This window comes from Telmatherina bonti (genome assembly GCF_933228915.1).
Source record: "Telmatherina bonti genome assembly, chromosome: 4".
NCBI lineage: Eukaryota > Metazoa > Chordata > Actinopteri > Atheriniformes > Telmatherinidae > Telmatherina > Telmatherina bonti.
The window spans coordinates 6,579,147-6,595,369 of record NC_136622.1 but is presented as its reverse complement, the minus strand read 5'-3'; the positions used below and the strand labels follow the sequence as shown (position 1 = coordinate 6,595,369).

The window sequence follows — 16,223 nt, the reverse complement described above, 5'->3', positions numbered from 1 at the left end:
AGCCGTGTGCGGCAAACCTCTGCTCTGTCTGCTGGGTCAGGCCAAAGGGCTGTGTGCTGGGGTCCAGAGAGCAGCTGTGCATCAACCAGGAAGTGATGCGTCAGGAGAGCAACCACGTCAAGGTGAGCTATGACGTCCACATTGCTGGTGTCCGGTAAAATGTTTGGAGCCGAGCTTTCCACAGCTTGTTGATGAGTGTCAAACCAGCAGAAAGCTGCAACATTTCGGCTCCGTCAACACGCTGCTGGAGGTGAACTGAACCAGTCTGCACGCATTTCTGGATAATCTGGAGTTTGTGGACTTTTTCAGGTCCATATGTGCAGAGGAAAGGTTTCCACCAGGTCATGTGTCTACTACAACAACGTGGAAGGTAACTCATACTTTAATACAGTCTGTCAGTTAAACAGACAACAAACTATGTCTTTCACCTTCTGGTTTTCCTCCTTTTTCTCTTTTCTTTAGAGAAAAGTACCGATAAAGACTTGGTTAATTCCATCCTAGATGTTGAGGATTTGGTGAAATTTGGCAACAAGCAGAGGTTTGAGATGAATATTCACATTTAGATATGTTTTAACTAAAGTTTTATCAACCTTAAACTTCCAACAGAAGCATGTAAAACCATTCACCGTGTTGTATCGTGCCATTTATCACTTTTTTTTTTTAACCAACTTTTTATTTATTTTATATTAGACACGTTAACAAAAACACATATAGAACAAACACCATAAACACACATACACAGGTCCAGGACACATAATAAAGTGTTAGATCTGCAGACTAATGAAACACGACTTAAATTTGTCAACATTCCTCGATCATCCTTAAAAGCAGCCTCATATTATTAGACTCCTGAGATCAGCCACCGTTTGATTCCAAACAATGATAGTTTCTTCCTCGGCATTATGTACACATGCAGCAGACAACTGTAAATATGCTACATCTATAAAAGATAACACCCACTGGCGGTAAGACAGAGAATGTGGAGGGTTTTTGGCAGCGGTTAAACCGGCCAGGAAGACCCTTTCTTGTGCTTTGTGTTATTTAAGTTTGGATGTATCATTCAGCAGTAAAACTACAGGTGAGAAAGGAATATTGGTGTTTAAAAGAGTGGACAGACAATTTCTTACTACCTCCCAAAAGTCAAAGACAGAAACTCCCAGACTGAATGGAAAAATGTTTGTATGACGTACGGTACAGTTTGGATCAGCTCTGGTCTTCATGTTGTGGAGTTTACCAGGCGTCGTACACGTCCTGTGGATAAAGTTCAGGTGAACATGCTGATGATCGGGGTTTTTAGACAAACAAACGTCCCAAGCGGATTCCCAGTCAAAGTCCGGTGGTAACATTTCCAATATTTAAGATGTTTTAGATTTCATGAATTGCATCCAGCAGGATTTATAATAATAATAATAATAATAATTTATCCCGTGTGGATGTGTATTTTCTATTCAGTCAAAAGGACTAAAACTTTCTGACATTATTTACTGTCTTGATTTACAGTATTTAAATGTTATTATCAGTAATATTAGTATTAATATTAAATATAAAAGTCCAGACAAAGTTAAATCTGGTTGTAGCTTCACTCCTTTATTGTCTGGTTCACATGGAGGCTGGAAATCATGACTTCAGCTCAAACTGACTGAATGATTCAAAGTACTTGATCTTTATGTGCATGTGCCGGTTCACAACAAACTCATCTGACTGCACTTTACAGACGAATCAGTTCAAGTCTTCTGGATTCAGTCGATAACTTTGTTTTGGAGTCCAGAGTAGATGGCTGCTGTCATGCTGTGCAGCCCTGATCGGATTCTTCTCTGCAGGGTCTGTCCGTACTACCTCACCCGTTCTCTGAAGCAACAAGCAGACATCATTTTTATGCCGTACAACTACCTGCTGGATCCAAAGGTGAGCTGACCCGGAAGCGGGGGTCATGATGGGAAACTAAACGCTGTCTGTCAACCTGAAGTCGGATTTAATCCCTTGTCCCACAGAGCCGCAGGGCACACAACATAGAACTGAGTGGGGCTGTGGTCATCTTTGATGAAGCTCACAATGTGGTAAGATTACTGCACCTAAAAAATAAAAAGATTACTGCACCTGCTTAGTTTTGGTATTCATTGATTGATTGATTGATTGATTGATTGATTGCACTGAAGAGTGTTAAAGCTGAACATTTCACTGAGCTTTTCCCAAACAGTACTTTAGTTGATAGTTTCAGAAAATCATCGGACCTCCTGTTTTCTTTCTGTCAGGGATGTGAATCTAACAACAACTCTCGATTTCAACAGATTTTTGGTTCATAATTGTTTCACTTCAGTAACAAAAGGTGCAAATTTCCCAAGTAACTTCATTCATCTATAAGCTGGAACGGAGAAGTTATTCGGGTTGATTCGATTTAAATTGCAACATGTACAAAACTTTTTAACTTGTCATTTTTCTTCATTTCAGTGAGAAAAAAACAACCCAGCAGCCAGACCATCATTCTGCTGCTGTAACGCCCAAGAAGACGAGTAAAAAGATCAATAAAAACAATAAAAGTGACAAAAAATTTTCATAGAAGATATTTACTTATTTAAAAGAAAATGTTTGGTTTTTTTGGGGGGTTTTTTTTAAACAAAAATATAGATTTTGAAATTGTGAAGCAAAAAAATCCCTAATTTCTTTTTTTTGGGGGGGGGGTTGGATTCCCCACCCACTCCTAGTTTCCATCATCTCCAACCAGTCTGACCAGTTCTCCTCTGACCTCTGACATCAACAGCTGGATGTTTTCTCTTCTTCAGACCTTCTCTGGAGACGGTTGTGGGAAAATCCCAGTAAACCCAACAAGCCACGTTTGGTCACTTAAATCTCCTTTCAGTTTGACCATCATCACGTCTTCTTCATCATGCTGCCATGTGATTGGCCGATGAGATATCTCTGTAAGCCAGATGTTAAACGGGTGATGATGATAAAGTGACGTGTGTGTGTGTGTGTGTTACGGCTGGGGGGGTGGAAATATATGCTAAAAATCAAAAATCGTGATTTTTGTTTCATAATTTTAAAATAGATTTTTTTTTTTTTGTTGAATAAAAATGACAAAAACTTATAGTTTTTGTCATTTTTTTATTGGTTTTATTGAACTTTTTACTTGTCTTCTTGGGTATTATAGCAGCAGAATGATGGTCGACTGAAATCAAGAAAAATTACTCGCAAAAAAGAGTTTTATAATTTTTTTGTTTGTTTTTAATCTACAAAAATCAGCAATATTGAAGAATTTTGAGAATTGCAATTTAAATCAAATCGGCACCCAAAAAAACTGGATTCGAATCGGGACAAAGCGTATCGTCACAGCTCTAGTTACAGCTGCATCACTGTGAACACACACATGGACAGCCTGTATGTTACAACCCCGGTGTTGTAAATGGCTGGGATGTACAAGAGCCAGCTGTTGTCATGGCGTGCAGAACGTTTCACCTCCTGATCTGTCTGTCGCCTGCAGGAGAAGACGTGTGAGGAATCGACATCATTTGATCTGACTCCGTACGACGTCGCCTCCGCCGTTACCGCCGTGGACAGGCTGCTGGTGGAACAGGCGAAGGAGGCCAGCCAAATGGACCCGGCGACTGATTTCAACGTGGAATCACTCAGCTCCGGTCAGATCGCTCCGTTAACTCAAACACTGACTCCTTTTAGTTCTATAGAAATGAAATGTACAGGTTTTTAACATCAGCCTTTTTTTTTTTTACTTTGTTTCAGGTTTGAAAATAGATATTTCTGAAATAGCAAAAATCAAACGTAAGTGTTCTCTTTCTGAAGCGTATTTTACAGGCAGCTACAGCAGTTTCATGACATCCGTTTGTTTTGACAGAAATTCTGTTGGATTTGGAAGCTGCTATCGATTCCTACGATGTTCCACATGACAGAGGCGTCACCAAACCTGGAATGTAGGTGACACACCGTGACACACCATGACACACCGTGACACACCGTGAAACACTGTGACACACCGTGAGACACCGTGAGACACCGTGACACACCGTGACACACTGTGACACACTGTGACACACCGTGACACACCGTGACACACCGTGAAACACCGTGAGACACCGTGACACATCGTGACACATCGTGACACATCGTGACACACCGTGAGACACCGTGACACACCGTGAGACATCGTGAAACACCGTGACACACCGTGAAACACAGTGACACACCGTGAGACACCGTGAAACACTGTGACACACCGTGACACACTGTGAGACACCGTGAGACATCGTGAAACACTGTGACACACTGTGACACACTGTGACACACCGTGACACACCGTGAAACACCGTGAAACACCGTGAGACACCGTGACACATCGTGACACATCGTGACACATCGTGACACACCGTGAGACACCGTGACACACCGTGAGACATCGTGAAACACCGTGACACACCGTGAAACACAGTGACACACCGTGAGACACCGTGAAACACTGTAACACACCGTGACACACTGTGAGACACCGTGAGACATCGTGAAACACTGTGACACACTGTGAGACATCGTGAAACACTGTGACACACTGTGAGACATCGTGAAACACTGTGACACACCGTGACGCACCGTGAGACATCGTGACACACTGTGACACACCGTGACACACTGTGAGACATCGTGAAACACTGTGACACACTGTGACGCACCGTGAAACACTGTGACACACCGTGAGACATCGTGAAACACTGTGACACACCGTGACACACCGTGAAACACAGTGACACACCGTGAGACACCCTGAAACACTGTGACACACCGTGACGCACCGTGAGACATCGTGAAACACTGTGACACACCGTGAGACACCATGACACACCGTGAGACATCGTGACACACCGTGACACACCGTGAGACACCATGACACACCGTGAGACATCGTGAAACACTGTGACACACCGTGAGACATCGTGAAACACTGTGACACACCGTGAGACATCGTGAAACACCGTGACACACCCTGAAACACTGTGACACACCGTGACGCACCGTGAGACACCGTGACGCACCGTGAGACACCGTGACACACCGTGACACACCGTGAAACACCGTGACACACCGTGAGACACCGTGACACACCGTGAGACACCGTGACACACCGTGAAACACAGTGACACACCGTGAGACACTGTGACACACTGTGACACACCGTGAGACACCGTGACACACCGTGACACACCGTGAGACACTGTGACACACTGTGACACACCGTGACACACCGTGACACACCGTGACACACCGTGAGACACCGTGAGACACTGTGACACACCGTGAGACACTGTGACACACTGTGACACACCGTGACACACCGTGACACACCGTGACACACCGTGAGACACTGTGACACACCGTGACACACCGTGACACACCGTGAGACACTGTGACACACTGTGACACACTGTGACACACCGTGAGACACTGTGACACACTGTGACACACCGTGAGACACTGTGAGACACTGTGACACACCGTGAAACACAGTGACACACCGTGAGACACCGTGAGACACCGTGAGACACCGTGACACACCGTGAAACACAGTGACACACCGTGAGACACCGTGACACACCGTGAGACACCGTGACACACCGTGAGACACCGTGACACACCGTGAGACACTGTGACACACCGTGACACACCGTGACACACCGTGAGACACTGTGACACACCGTGACACACCGTGACACACCGTGAGACACTGACACACTGTGACACACTGTGACACACCGTGACACACCGTGACACACTGTGACACACCGTGAGACACTGTGACACACTGTGACACACCGTGAGACACCGTGACACACCGTGAGACACCGTGACACACTGTGAAACACAGTGACACACCGTGACACACCGTGAGACATCATGACGCACCGTGGTGAACCGTGACACACTGTGACACACCGTGAGACACTGTGACACACCGTGAGACACTGTGACACACCGTGAGACACTGTGACACACTGTGACACACCGTGAGACACCGTGACACACTGTGACACACCGTGAGACACTGTGACACACTGTGACACACTGTGACACACCGTGACACACCGTGACACACCGTGAGACACTGTGACACACCGTGAGACACTGTGACACACCGTAAGACATCGTGACACATTATGGACACATTTACCAGCCTTCTGTTCAGAGAGGTGTGAATGAATGAGCTGCTGACAGGAGCTGCTGAGTTTCAGCTGAAGTGACGAGTCGGTGTCTCTGCAGGGGAAATCAACATGATGGTTCATCGTTGTCTCTGAAAACTGACTCAGTCATCAGACTCTGCGTTGATATGTTAATGTTGCTCCTCTGTTTTCTGCCGTTTGTCCCAGCTTCATCTATGACCTGCTGGAGAGAGCGAACCTGACCTATAAGACCAAGACGGCAGTCTCCGAGGCTCTGGAGCAGATCATTGGCTACTTGGCAGGACGTCAGTATGGCTTTAGTTTTTCATCACCTGGTTTCCGCTCTGCTGGCTTAATGTGGTGAAAAATGTGTCTCTGAGAGCGTGAGCTTGTCGTTCTGTGCTTCCCACATGAAGAACTGTAGGATAATCCTCCCTGTTATTCAGTTTCAGGGCAGCTGAGGTTCCAAGTTCTGTCTTTTAGATGTTTGTTGTTCTGTTGCATCGCAGTTGATATCTTCTCCAAACTCCCACTTCATGCTGCGTTCACAAGTTGAAGCACTTTACCTTTTATTTTATAAGCAGCTAATTGCAGCCAGCGGTTGAAAGTCAGCGAAACAATGATCCAGTTGTAATGTTAGCAAACAGGAGGTGCAACTTTTAATGCTGCAGGTTATTTATCGTAACTGTTGAACTAAATAAACATCCTTTCATGAAATAGAATTACATGAAAGATATGAATATTTTGATATGAAATAGTATCTGATTGCTGGGATGATTAGTTAAACTGATGAATAGTATCTTTACTCTGATGTCATATAGTTGAAGACATCAGATGCATGATTCTACACAAAGTGCACAAAAACAACAAAACGTCAAGCAGGTAAAAAAAAAAAAAAAAGTCAAAATATTAAAAGTATAAATACGGAAGATGGAGACGATCCAAGTATTTAAGCCACACTTGCAGAGCGTGCGTCCCACTTCATCTTGTCTAAATAAACTGCACGCTCTCTAACGCACTAACATGGCAGGAGAGATGGAGGGAGGTCTGTCTACACGCTGAGTTTATGGTGGAAAAGGGAGCACTGGTTCTGCATCTCGGGTGCTTTCACCATGTCTGGTTGTTGGTATAAATAACAAACTGGTGATGAAAGTGTTTTCTCCACAGAGCCAGGAATATTCCTGAACACCAGTGGGCTGCAGAAGCTGTCTGACATCATACAGGTACTTACATCCACACCAGGGTGAAAGGAAACTCCCGCTCACCCTGGTGCTACACCCACATCCACAAATGTATACATTATAGTCAGATTATATGATCAAGTTCACACCATCACATCACTGGTTTTCCATGGTGGTTCCCATGGTCCATCGATGTCAAAGTAAGGATTCAGCTGGAAACTGGGAGACTCTTAGGGAGACTTTTAGGTAGTTTTTAGATAAACATGTTTGTATGATGATGTTGCTTTCAGCACTGTGTGTGTGTGAGAGAGGACAGAGATGACTCGATCGCATCACGTGACATTTTTACAGCACTGTGACATAAAAACCAGGTCGCCTGGATCTGCTCGGCTTCCATGTGCTTTTCCACCCTGATTCACATCATCGGATCCTTTTCTTAGTTCCTCTACCACAGGATCACCAACCCTGGTCCTCGAGGCCCGACGTCCTTTTCTTTCTGCTCAATAAGTCGACTTTTTAGATCTGATTTTATTTAGATTGTTTTAATTTGATTGCTTTTATTTTTTATTGCATTTAGCTGACTTTAATTTTTTCATTGTCCTGGTATTTTCACACCCCACTATTTGGCCCTTTGGTCAACATTGTTGTTCTTAAAGTGTGTTGTAGATAAAGTTGTATTGTATTTTCCAGGTGTCCCTGCAGGAACACACCTGACTCAGACCAGCTCTGCACATGTCTGCTAAACACACATTGAGTTGAATCAGGTGTGTTGCAGCGGGGTCACTTGGAAAACCTGCAGAAAGCCGGTCCTGGAGGACCAGGATTAGGAATCCCTGCTTTATCAGACTCCATTTCTTAAACCTTGAGACATTTCCAGACATGATTGTGAGGATCAGATCGTGATGAATGCATGTTTTTGTCCTGTGAAAGGATTTCTGTTCAGGTTGAAAGCTCCTGACTCTTAACTTCACCTCCTGATTCACTTCCTTCCAGAAGTTTCACACACTTTCTGCTCATAGATTTATTATGTAACAGTGTGAACTACAGTTTTCAGTTGTTATGCTTTGATTACCAGAGTGAAAATACATAATTTATGCAGAAATAGCAAACTGCAAAAAAACAAAGGCTTTGAATCACCGTAGTATTTCTAACTAATGTTACCAGACTGTAAACTTGCAGAGTAAATTATATTTATTCGTTAGACAGGTTGCATTAGCTGCAGCTGGTTTACAGCTGGTTTACAGCTGCATTGACTCCTCCTTTCTGTCCTACAGTTGGTGTTTTGTGGTGATCCATCAGAGAAGGACATGGAGAAGCAGATGCAGATGAACACGGCTCATTTTAAGGTTTGTTCTTTAAACAACATGTTCAACTCAGTTTGCACTAGCTTTGGACTTGGTCCATGAAGTGTGAGCATACTGCAGGCTAAAGTGGCTTCTTTAATGTCTTACTATGAGTAAGCTACTCAGGAAGGAGCACACAGTACCTTGCAAAAGTATTCACCCCCTTGACATTTTTCGTGTTTCGTTACCCCACGGCCTGGAATCAAAATGGACTGTTCAAGGCTTTGCATCATTTCATTTACAGAACATGCCCACAGCTTTGAAGACATGATTTGTTTTTTTATTGTGAAGCAAACATCAAATGAGACAGAAGAACAGAAAACATCACCATCACATTTCTGATAAGTCTCTACGAGTTTTCCACATCTTGCCACTGGGATTTTTGCCCATTCTTCAAGGGAAAACTGCTCCAGCTCCTTCAGGTTTGATGGTTTGTGCCTATGAACAGCAAACTTTAAGTCTGACCACAGATTCTCAATTGGATTGAGGTCTGAACTTTGACTAGGCCATTCCAACACTTTAGCAGTATGCTTGGGGTCATTGTCCTGCTGGAAGGTGAACCTCCGTCCTGGTCTCAGATCACTGACAGATTCATAGAGGTTTTGCTCAGAATATTTCTGTATTTAGCACCATCCATCTTTCCCTTGACTTGGACCAGTTTCCCAGTGCCTGCGGCTGAAAAACATCCCCGCAGCATGATGCTGCCACCACCATGTTTCACTGTGGGGATGGTGTTCTTGGGGTGATGAGATGTGTTAGGTGTGCGCAAGACATACTGTTATCCTTGATGGCCAAAAAGCTCCATTTTAGTCTCATCTGACCAGAGTACCTTTCTCCATACATTTTGACAATCTCCCACATGCCTTTGTGCAAAGTCAAAACTTCATCTTCATCTTCTTACCGCTTATGCAGGGTCGGGTCGCGGGGGCAGCAGCCTAAGCAGGGAAGCCCAGACTTCCCTCTCCCCAGCCACATTTGCCAACTGTGCGGGGGGGATCCTGAGGCGTTCCCAGGCCAGCCGAGAGATATAATCCCTCCAGCGTGTCCTGGGTCTTCCCCGGGGTCTCCTCCCAGAGGGACGTGCCTGGAACACCTCACCAGGGAGGCGTCCAGGAGGCATCCTGACCAGATGCCCGAGCCACCTCAACTGGTTCCTCTCGATGCGGAGGAGCAGCGGCTCTACTCTGATCTCCTCCTGGATGACCGAGCTCCTCACCCTATCTCTAAGGGAGAGCCCGGCCACCCTGCGGAGGAAACTCATTTCAGCCGCCTGTATACGAGATCTGGTTCTTTCGGTCACGACCCACAGCTCATGACCATAGGTGAGGGTAGGAACGTGGATCGACTGGTAAATGGAGAGCTTCGCCTTCTGGCTCAGCTCCTTCTTCACCACGACAGACCGGCGCAGAGTCCGCATTACTGCCGACACCCCACCGATCCGTCTGTCGATGTCGCGCTCCATCCTTCCCTCACTCGTGAACAAGACCCCGAGATATTTAAACTCCTCCACTTGAGGCAGGACCTCACTCCCGACCCGGAGAGGGCAATCCACCCTATTCCGGCTGAGGACCATGGTCTCAGATTTGGAGGTGCTGATTCTCATCCCAGCTGCTTCACACTCGGCCGTGAATCGCTCAAGCGAGAGCTGGAGATCACGACCAGATGAAGCCAACAGGACCACTTCATCTGCAAAAAGCAGGGACCCAATCCTGAGGCCACCAAGTCATATCCCCTCAACACCTCGGCTGCACCTAGAAATTCTGTCCATATAAGTTATGAACAGAATCGGTGATAAAGGGCAGCCTTGGTGGAGTCCAACCCTCACCGGAAACTAATCCGACTTACTACCGGCAATGCGGACCAAGCTCTGACACCTGTCGTACAGGGGCCAGACAGCTTGTACAAGGGGGTCCGGTACCCCATACTCCTGAAGTACCCCCCACAGGAGCCCCCGGGGGACATGGTCGAATGCCTTCTCCAGGTCCACAAAGCACATGTAGACTGGTTGGGCAAACTCCCATGCCCCCTCTAGGACCCCAAAGAGGGTATAGAGCTGGTCCACTGTTCCGCGACCAGGATGAAAACCACACTGCTCCTCCTCAATCCGTGATTCGACTATCCGGCGGACCCTCCTCTCCAGGACCCCTGAATAGGCTGAGGAGTGTGATTCCCCTGTAATTGGAACACACCCTCTGGTCCCCCTTCTTAAAAAGGGGGACCACCACCTCAGTCTGCCAATCCAGCGGCACTGCCCCTGATGTCCACGCAATACTGCAGAGGCGTGTCAGCCAGGACAGCCCCACAGCATCCAGAGCCTTAAGGAACTCCGGGCGGATCTCATCCACCCCCGGGGCCTTGCCGCCAAGGAGCTTTTTGACCACCTCAGCAACTTCAGCCCCAGAGATAGGAGAGTCCACCCCTGAGTCCCCCAGCTCTGCTTCCTCATCGGAAGACGTGTTGGTAGGATTGAGGAGATCTTCGACCCACTTTATTTCGACCCACAACGTCCCGAGTTGAGGTCAGCAGCTCCCCACCTCCACTGTACACAGTGTTGATGGAGCACTGCTTCCCCCTCCTGAGCTGCCGGATGGTGGACCAGAATCTCCTCGAAGCCGTCCGGAAGTCTTTCTCCATGGCCTCACCGAACTCCTCCCATGCCCGAGTTTTTGCCTCGGCAACAGCCGAAGCCGCATGCCGCTTAGCTTGTCAGTACCCGTCAGCTGCCTCCGGAGTCCCACAGGCCAAGAAGGCTCGATAGGACTCTTTCTTCAGCTTGACGGCATCCCTCACTGCTGGTGTCCACCGACGAGTTCTGGGATTACCGCCATGACAGGCACCAACGACCTTACAGCCACAGCTCCGGCTGGCCGCCTCAGCAATAGAGGCACGGAACACAGCCCATTCGGACTCAATGTCCCCCCGCCTCACTTGGGACATGTTCGAAGCTCTGCTGAAGGTGGGAGTTGAAGCTCGCTCTGACAGGGGACTCAGCCAGATGTTCCCAGCAGACCCTCACAACACGTTTGGGTCTGCCAGATCTGACCGGCTTCCTCCTCCACCATCTGAGCCAACTCACCACCAGGTGGTGATCAGTTGACAGCTCCGCCCCCATCTTCACCCGAATGTCCAAGGCATGTGGCCGCAGGTCCGACGATACTACTACAAAATTAATCATCGAACTGCGGTCCAGGGAATCCTGATGGATGTTGGAACATGGTGTTGAGAATGCCCACACCTGCTCGGCGCCTCTCACCATTAGCAACTCCATAGTGGAAGAAAGTCCAGCCCCTCTCGAGGGTACTGGTTCCAGAACCCAAGCCATGCGTCGAGGTGATTCCAACTATATCTAGCCGGAACTGCTCAACCTCGCGCACAAGCTCAGGCTCCTTCCCCACCAGAGAGGTGACGTTCCACGTCCCTAGAGCCAGCTTCTGCAGCCGGGGATCGGACCACCAGGGTCTTCGCCCCTCGCTGCCGCCCAGCTCACATTGCACCCGACCCCTACGGCTCCTTCCGCAGATGGTGAGCCCACGGGAGGTGGGGCCCATGTAACCCTTTCGGGCTGAGCCAGACCGGGCCAAATGGGTAAAGGCCCGGTCACCAGACACTCGCTCTCGTACCCCACCTCCAGGCCTGGCTCCAGAGGGAGGTCCCGGTAACCCGCGTCCGGGCAAGGGTTTCATATTTCTAGCAGAAAGTAATGGCTTTCTTCTGGCCACCCTTCCATAAAGCCCAGCTCTGTGGAGTGTATGGCTGATTGTGGTCCTATAGACAGATACTCCAGCCTCTGCTGTGGAACTCTGCAGCTCCTCCAGGGTTACCTTCGGTCTCTGGGCTGCCTCTCTAATTTAACGCCCTCCTTGCCCGGTCTGTCAGTTTTGGTGGGCAGGTTTATTGTTCTTTCCATTTGATGATGATGGATTTTATGGTGCTCCTGGGGATCATCAAAGATTTAGATTTTTTTTATAATCTAACCCAGACTTGTACTTCTCAACAACTTTGTCTCTGACTCGTTTGGAGAGTTCTTTGGTCTTCATCGTGGTGTTTGGTTAGCAGCGCCTCTTCATTAGATGCAGACTCTGGGACCTTTCAGAAGAGGTGTATATATGCTTATTGATCATGTGACACTTAGACTGGACACAGGTGAACTTTGTTTCACTCATAGTGTGACTTCTGAAGGTAATTGGTTGAACCAGAGCATTTTAGGGCCTTCATAGCAAAGGAGGTGAATACATTTGCACATGGCAATTTTCAGTTTTTAATTTTTAAATTTCTTTTTTTTTGTTTATATTTCTCATTTCACTTCAAAACTTGGACTGTTTTGTGCAGATCCATCAAATATATTTCTGATTTGGATAAAAGAGTCAAATTAGAGGTTGCAATGTAATGTAAAAGGCCAAGGGGGGTGAATACTTTTGCATGGCACTGTATATTACAGAAAATACACAGATTCTCTTGTTCACAAAGTCCAGACTTGTCAGCATTTGACTTTACTGTCACCAACATTTACAGAAGTCGCTCATTAGTTTTGTCAGGATGAATTTATCAGCTGACATCATCCCTCCTCGTCTGTGCTTCAGGTTCACATCCATCAAGACAACAGCCATCACAAGAAAAAAACAAGCACTGATCTGTGGGCTTCATCCTCCACAAAAAAACAAGGTCACATCACTTTTTCTGGATGCTTTTTATTTCCTTCAGTGATGAAATTAATTTGCTTTTCTGTGTAACAAAAACTGACTTTAAGAAATGACGTATTTAAAAACTCACCCAGGACTTTTCTCCTTCATCAGTTGTTGTTTATTTTCATTTAGACTCTTCGTATAAACATCCTGCATCTTGTTTTAAATGCACAAATGACGAGAAAAGCACTCTGAGACCCGACCTCTGCCTAGAGGCTCTTTTTCGCATTTCCAGCTGATGTTCTAGTCCTACACTCAGAGACACTGATACATTCCTAGATACATAAACAATCATCCATAATGTCTCCTGTATTTTTATTTCCAAGCACCCTCACCATTTAATGTGGAGTTATATGCAGATATACTGAAAATGATCCAGATGCTGATCCGGATTATTCCCAGCATTTAATGGAGTCTAAGTTAGACCGTTCTCAGAATCGCATCATGAAGATCCCTGCAGCAGTTTTTATATACAGTTGCAAACAAACAGATAAATGCAGGATAAAACATGACCTCCGCCACTTCCTTGGTGTAGGTAAATGCACATATCTTGCATTTGAGGTCCTAAAAACTACTAAAATAATTAAGATATTAACAGTAAATACTAAAACTTTCATTTCTTTGGGTTTTGGTTGTTACTGAGAGAAATGTCCCTTTGTGGGCTGGTATTTAAAAATCAGCATTTTTCAGATTAAATTTGGGAAATGGGAAGAAACTGGATTATTATAACACTTTTAGCCACAAAAACATGCACAATTCAGTCCAACTTTATTTCTAAAGCAAACATTTAAACATAAAATATAATGTAAAACAGGAGAAAAGTTTTTAGAAAGTACTGATAAAGTCCAAAACCTCATACTGAGTTAACGCACATTTTTCCTCACTGGCTTTTAAGAGGAGACTATAAAACAGGAAGAGTGTTGTTATACCTGACTGCAGTGACGTGTAGTCACACATGTTTCTGAGGCTGTTTATGCACCGTTTAAATCACTGAAGTCTCTTTTTCTCGGTGTTTAAATGTTTGCTGTGTTTCTGTGCTGGTTTCAGGCAACATCCTGAGTTACTGGTGCTTCTCTCCCGGCTTCAGCATGCAGGACCTGGTGAATCAAGGCGTTCGCTGCATCATTCTGACCAGCGGTACCCTCTCCCCGCTCTCCTCGTTCACCTCCGAGATGAGGATGTAAGTCCTGCTCAGCAGAAAGAGCTCAGCTGTGTAACATGGTGCAAACATCCAACATGGTGTTACAGGAAGATTTCTGGGTTGTGTAAGAGTCCTCAAAGTGAATCTGTTGCCATGCCAACGTGGTCCTGGGCCTTTTGTTGTTGTTATCCGCAGTAACTGATCAACATCTAAATTTAACCAACTCTTTGTCCACCTTCCTCCAACTCTATGTTTTATAATCTATGCTTGAGTTAAAGCTGGGGTAGGTCATGTTGGGGAGCCAGCAGGATGTGAAAGTGGCGTCCTGCCTTGGCTCCCCTTGTCTTGGCCCCTCCCCCATGACGTGGCTCCTCTTGGTCTTGGCTCCTCCCCTTATATTGACCACTCCCCTTGTCCTCGCTCCTCCCCATGTATTGGCTCCTCCCTCTCTGGTTTTGCTCCTTGTGTGATCCATAGCCTTTCATTTTTGCAGCTTTTTCCACCAACGATTTTCTCTTTCTCGGCTGTTTAGAGGGAGGAGGCAAATAAACCGAGCTGGGTCGGGAAATCCTTCCTGCATTTTTTCAGCCATGTTTGCCTTCTGAGTTTCTTCTTCTCTACTTTGTATTTTCATCCTAACACGCTGTTTATATGCAGGGTGTGGCTATCAGGTATGCGCTGCTGGAGGGGGAGGAGGGGAGCTGGGAGAAGAAGCTATGAAATATAAGAAATGAACAACACCATTTGGGTCGGAACGTTTGGATTGGTCAGAGTTTTTACAGATTTACAGTAAACTGAGGGGTCTAACTATATGTCTTATTGTTCATGATTACAGAATGTATAGACTACTATCAGGACGAGGAACCACTTCACCCAGAGGAACATGTCTCTGAGGAACATTACCTACTGGAGATTTAAAGGGTTTTTTCTATAAATAATGAGGGTTCATTAACTTCTTCTTCATCTGAAATGACTAATAATCCATAATAAATGAAGTACATCTTCACAACAGGGCTGGTTTTATGATGTTGGACTCTAAAGAACGCTCTGACACGTGAGATTAATACAAAACTGTCAGAATCCAGATGCGTGTAAGGCAGGATGGTCTGCTGGACCCGGTCCGATTGGGGAGCAACGTTATTCCAGATCCAGAGTGTGTTCAGGCAGCACTTCTCAGTCGAATCGGACCTTCTAAAAACCAGAAGCCGAAAACCCGGAGTTCCATCAGATCCAAGTGGTCTGGTTGATCAGATTTACATCAGAACTTTGACTAAGTTCTTCCCTGCCAGTTATTTCTCCATCCATTACCACGGCTGTGTGTATGTTCTAGATGAGAAAAGATCCGAAGCTCTGAAGAGGACAGTGATCTCATGTTCTTACATTCCCCGCTTCTCATGAAGAAAGGGTTAACTGTGTTCACTGCTGCACAAACACGACTTTAAACGGTTTAAACACAAAGACTCTTAATCTTCCAGCTTTTTCTGGTTTTTCTGCTTTCTGACTGATTCTAGTTAATATTTTATCCAAAGCAAATACACTTAAAACTACCAGGTATTTCTGAATTGTCTGCATTTCTTTATTTTTCTGATGTTATCGTAGCACTACTTGTAGTTTTCCTGATGGTAGTATTCACCAGTAAATGCAGTGTCATAAGGACTGGTAACAGTTTCATCTTTCCAGCGGCGTAACGGAGAAACTTCTGTTATGACAGCAGGTCA

The 16,223-nt window shown here is 45.9% G+C and overlaps 1 protein-coding gene across 1 annotated transcript in view; it reads left to right on the top strand.

The window, feature by feature from the left end:
- The window catches only part of rtel1 (regulator of telomere elongation helicase 1), a gene marked incomplete at its 5' end in the record, with an annotated part of 39,965 nt that overhangs the window by 7,364 nt on the left and 16,378 nt on the right, over positions 1-16,223 (top strand). The window contains 13 exons of the mRNA XM_079239758.1: positions 41-122; positions 310-370; positions 463-538; positions 1,821-1,905; positions 1,992-2,057; positions 3,479-3,632; positions 3,736-3,774; positions 3,848-3,923; positions 6,366-6,463; positions 7,326-7,381; positions 8,614-8,685; positions 13,263-13,344; positions 14,412-14,544. Of these exons, the coding sequence (XP_079095884.1) occupies positions 41-122; positions 310-370; positions 463-538; positions 1,821-1,905; positions 1,992-2,057; positions 3,479-3,632; positions 3,736-3,774; positions 3,848-3,923; positions 6,366-6,463; positions 7,326-7,381; positions 8,614-8,685; positions 13,263-13,344; positions 14,412-14,544 (1,080 nt within the window). The remainder of the gene's footprint in view (positions 1-40; positions 123-309; positions 371-462; positions 539-1,820; positions 1,906-1,991; positions 2,058-3,478; positions 3,633-3,735; positions 3,775-3,847; positions 3,924-6,365; positions 6,464-7,325; positions 7,382-8,613; positions 8,686-13,262; positions 13,345-14,411; positions 14,545-16,223) is intronic.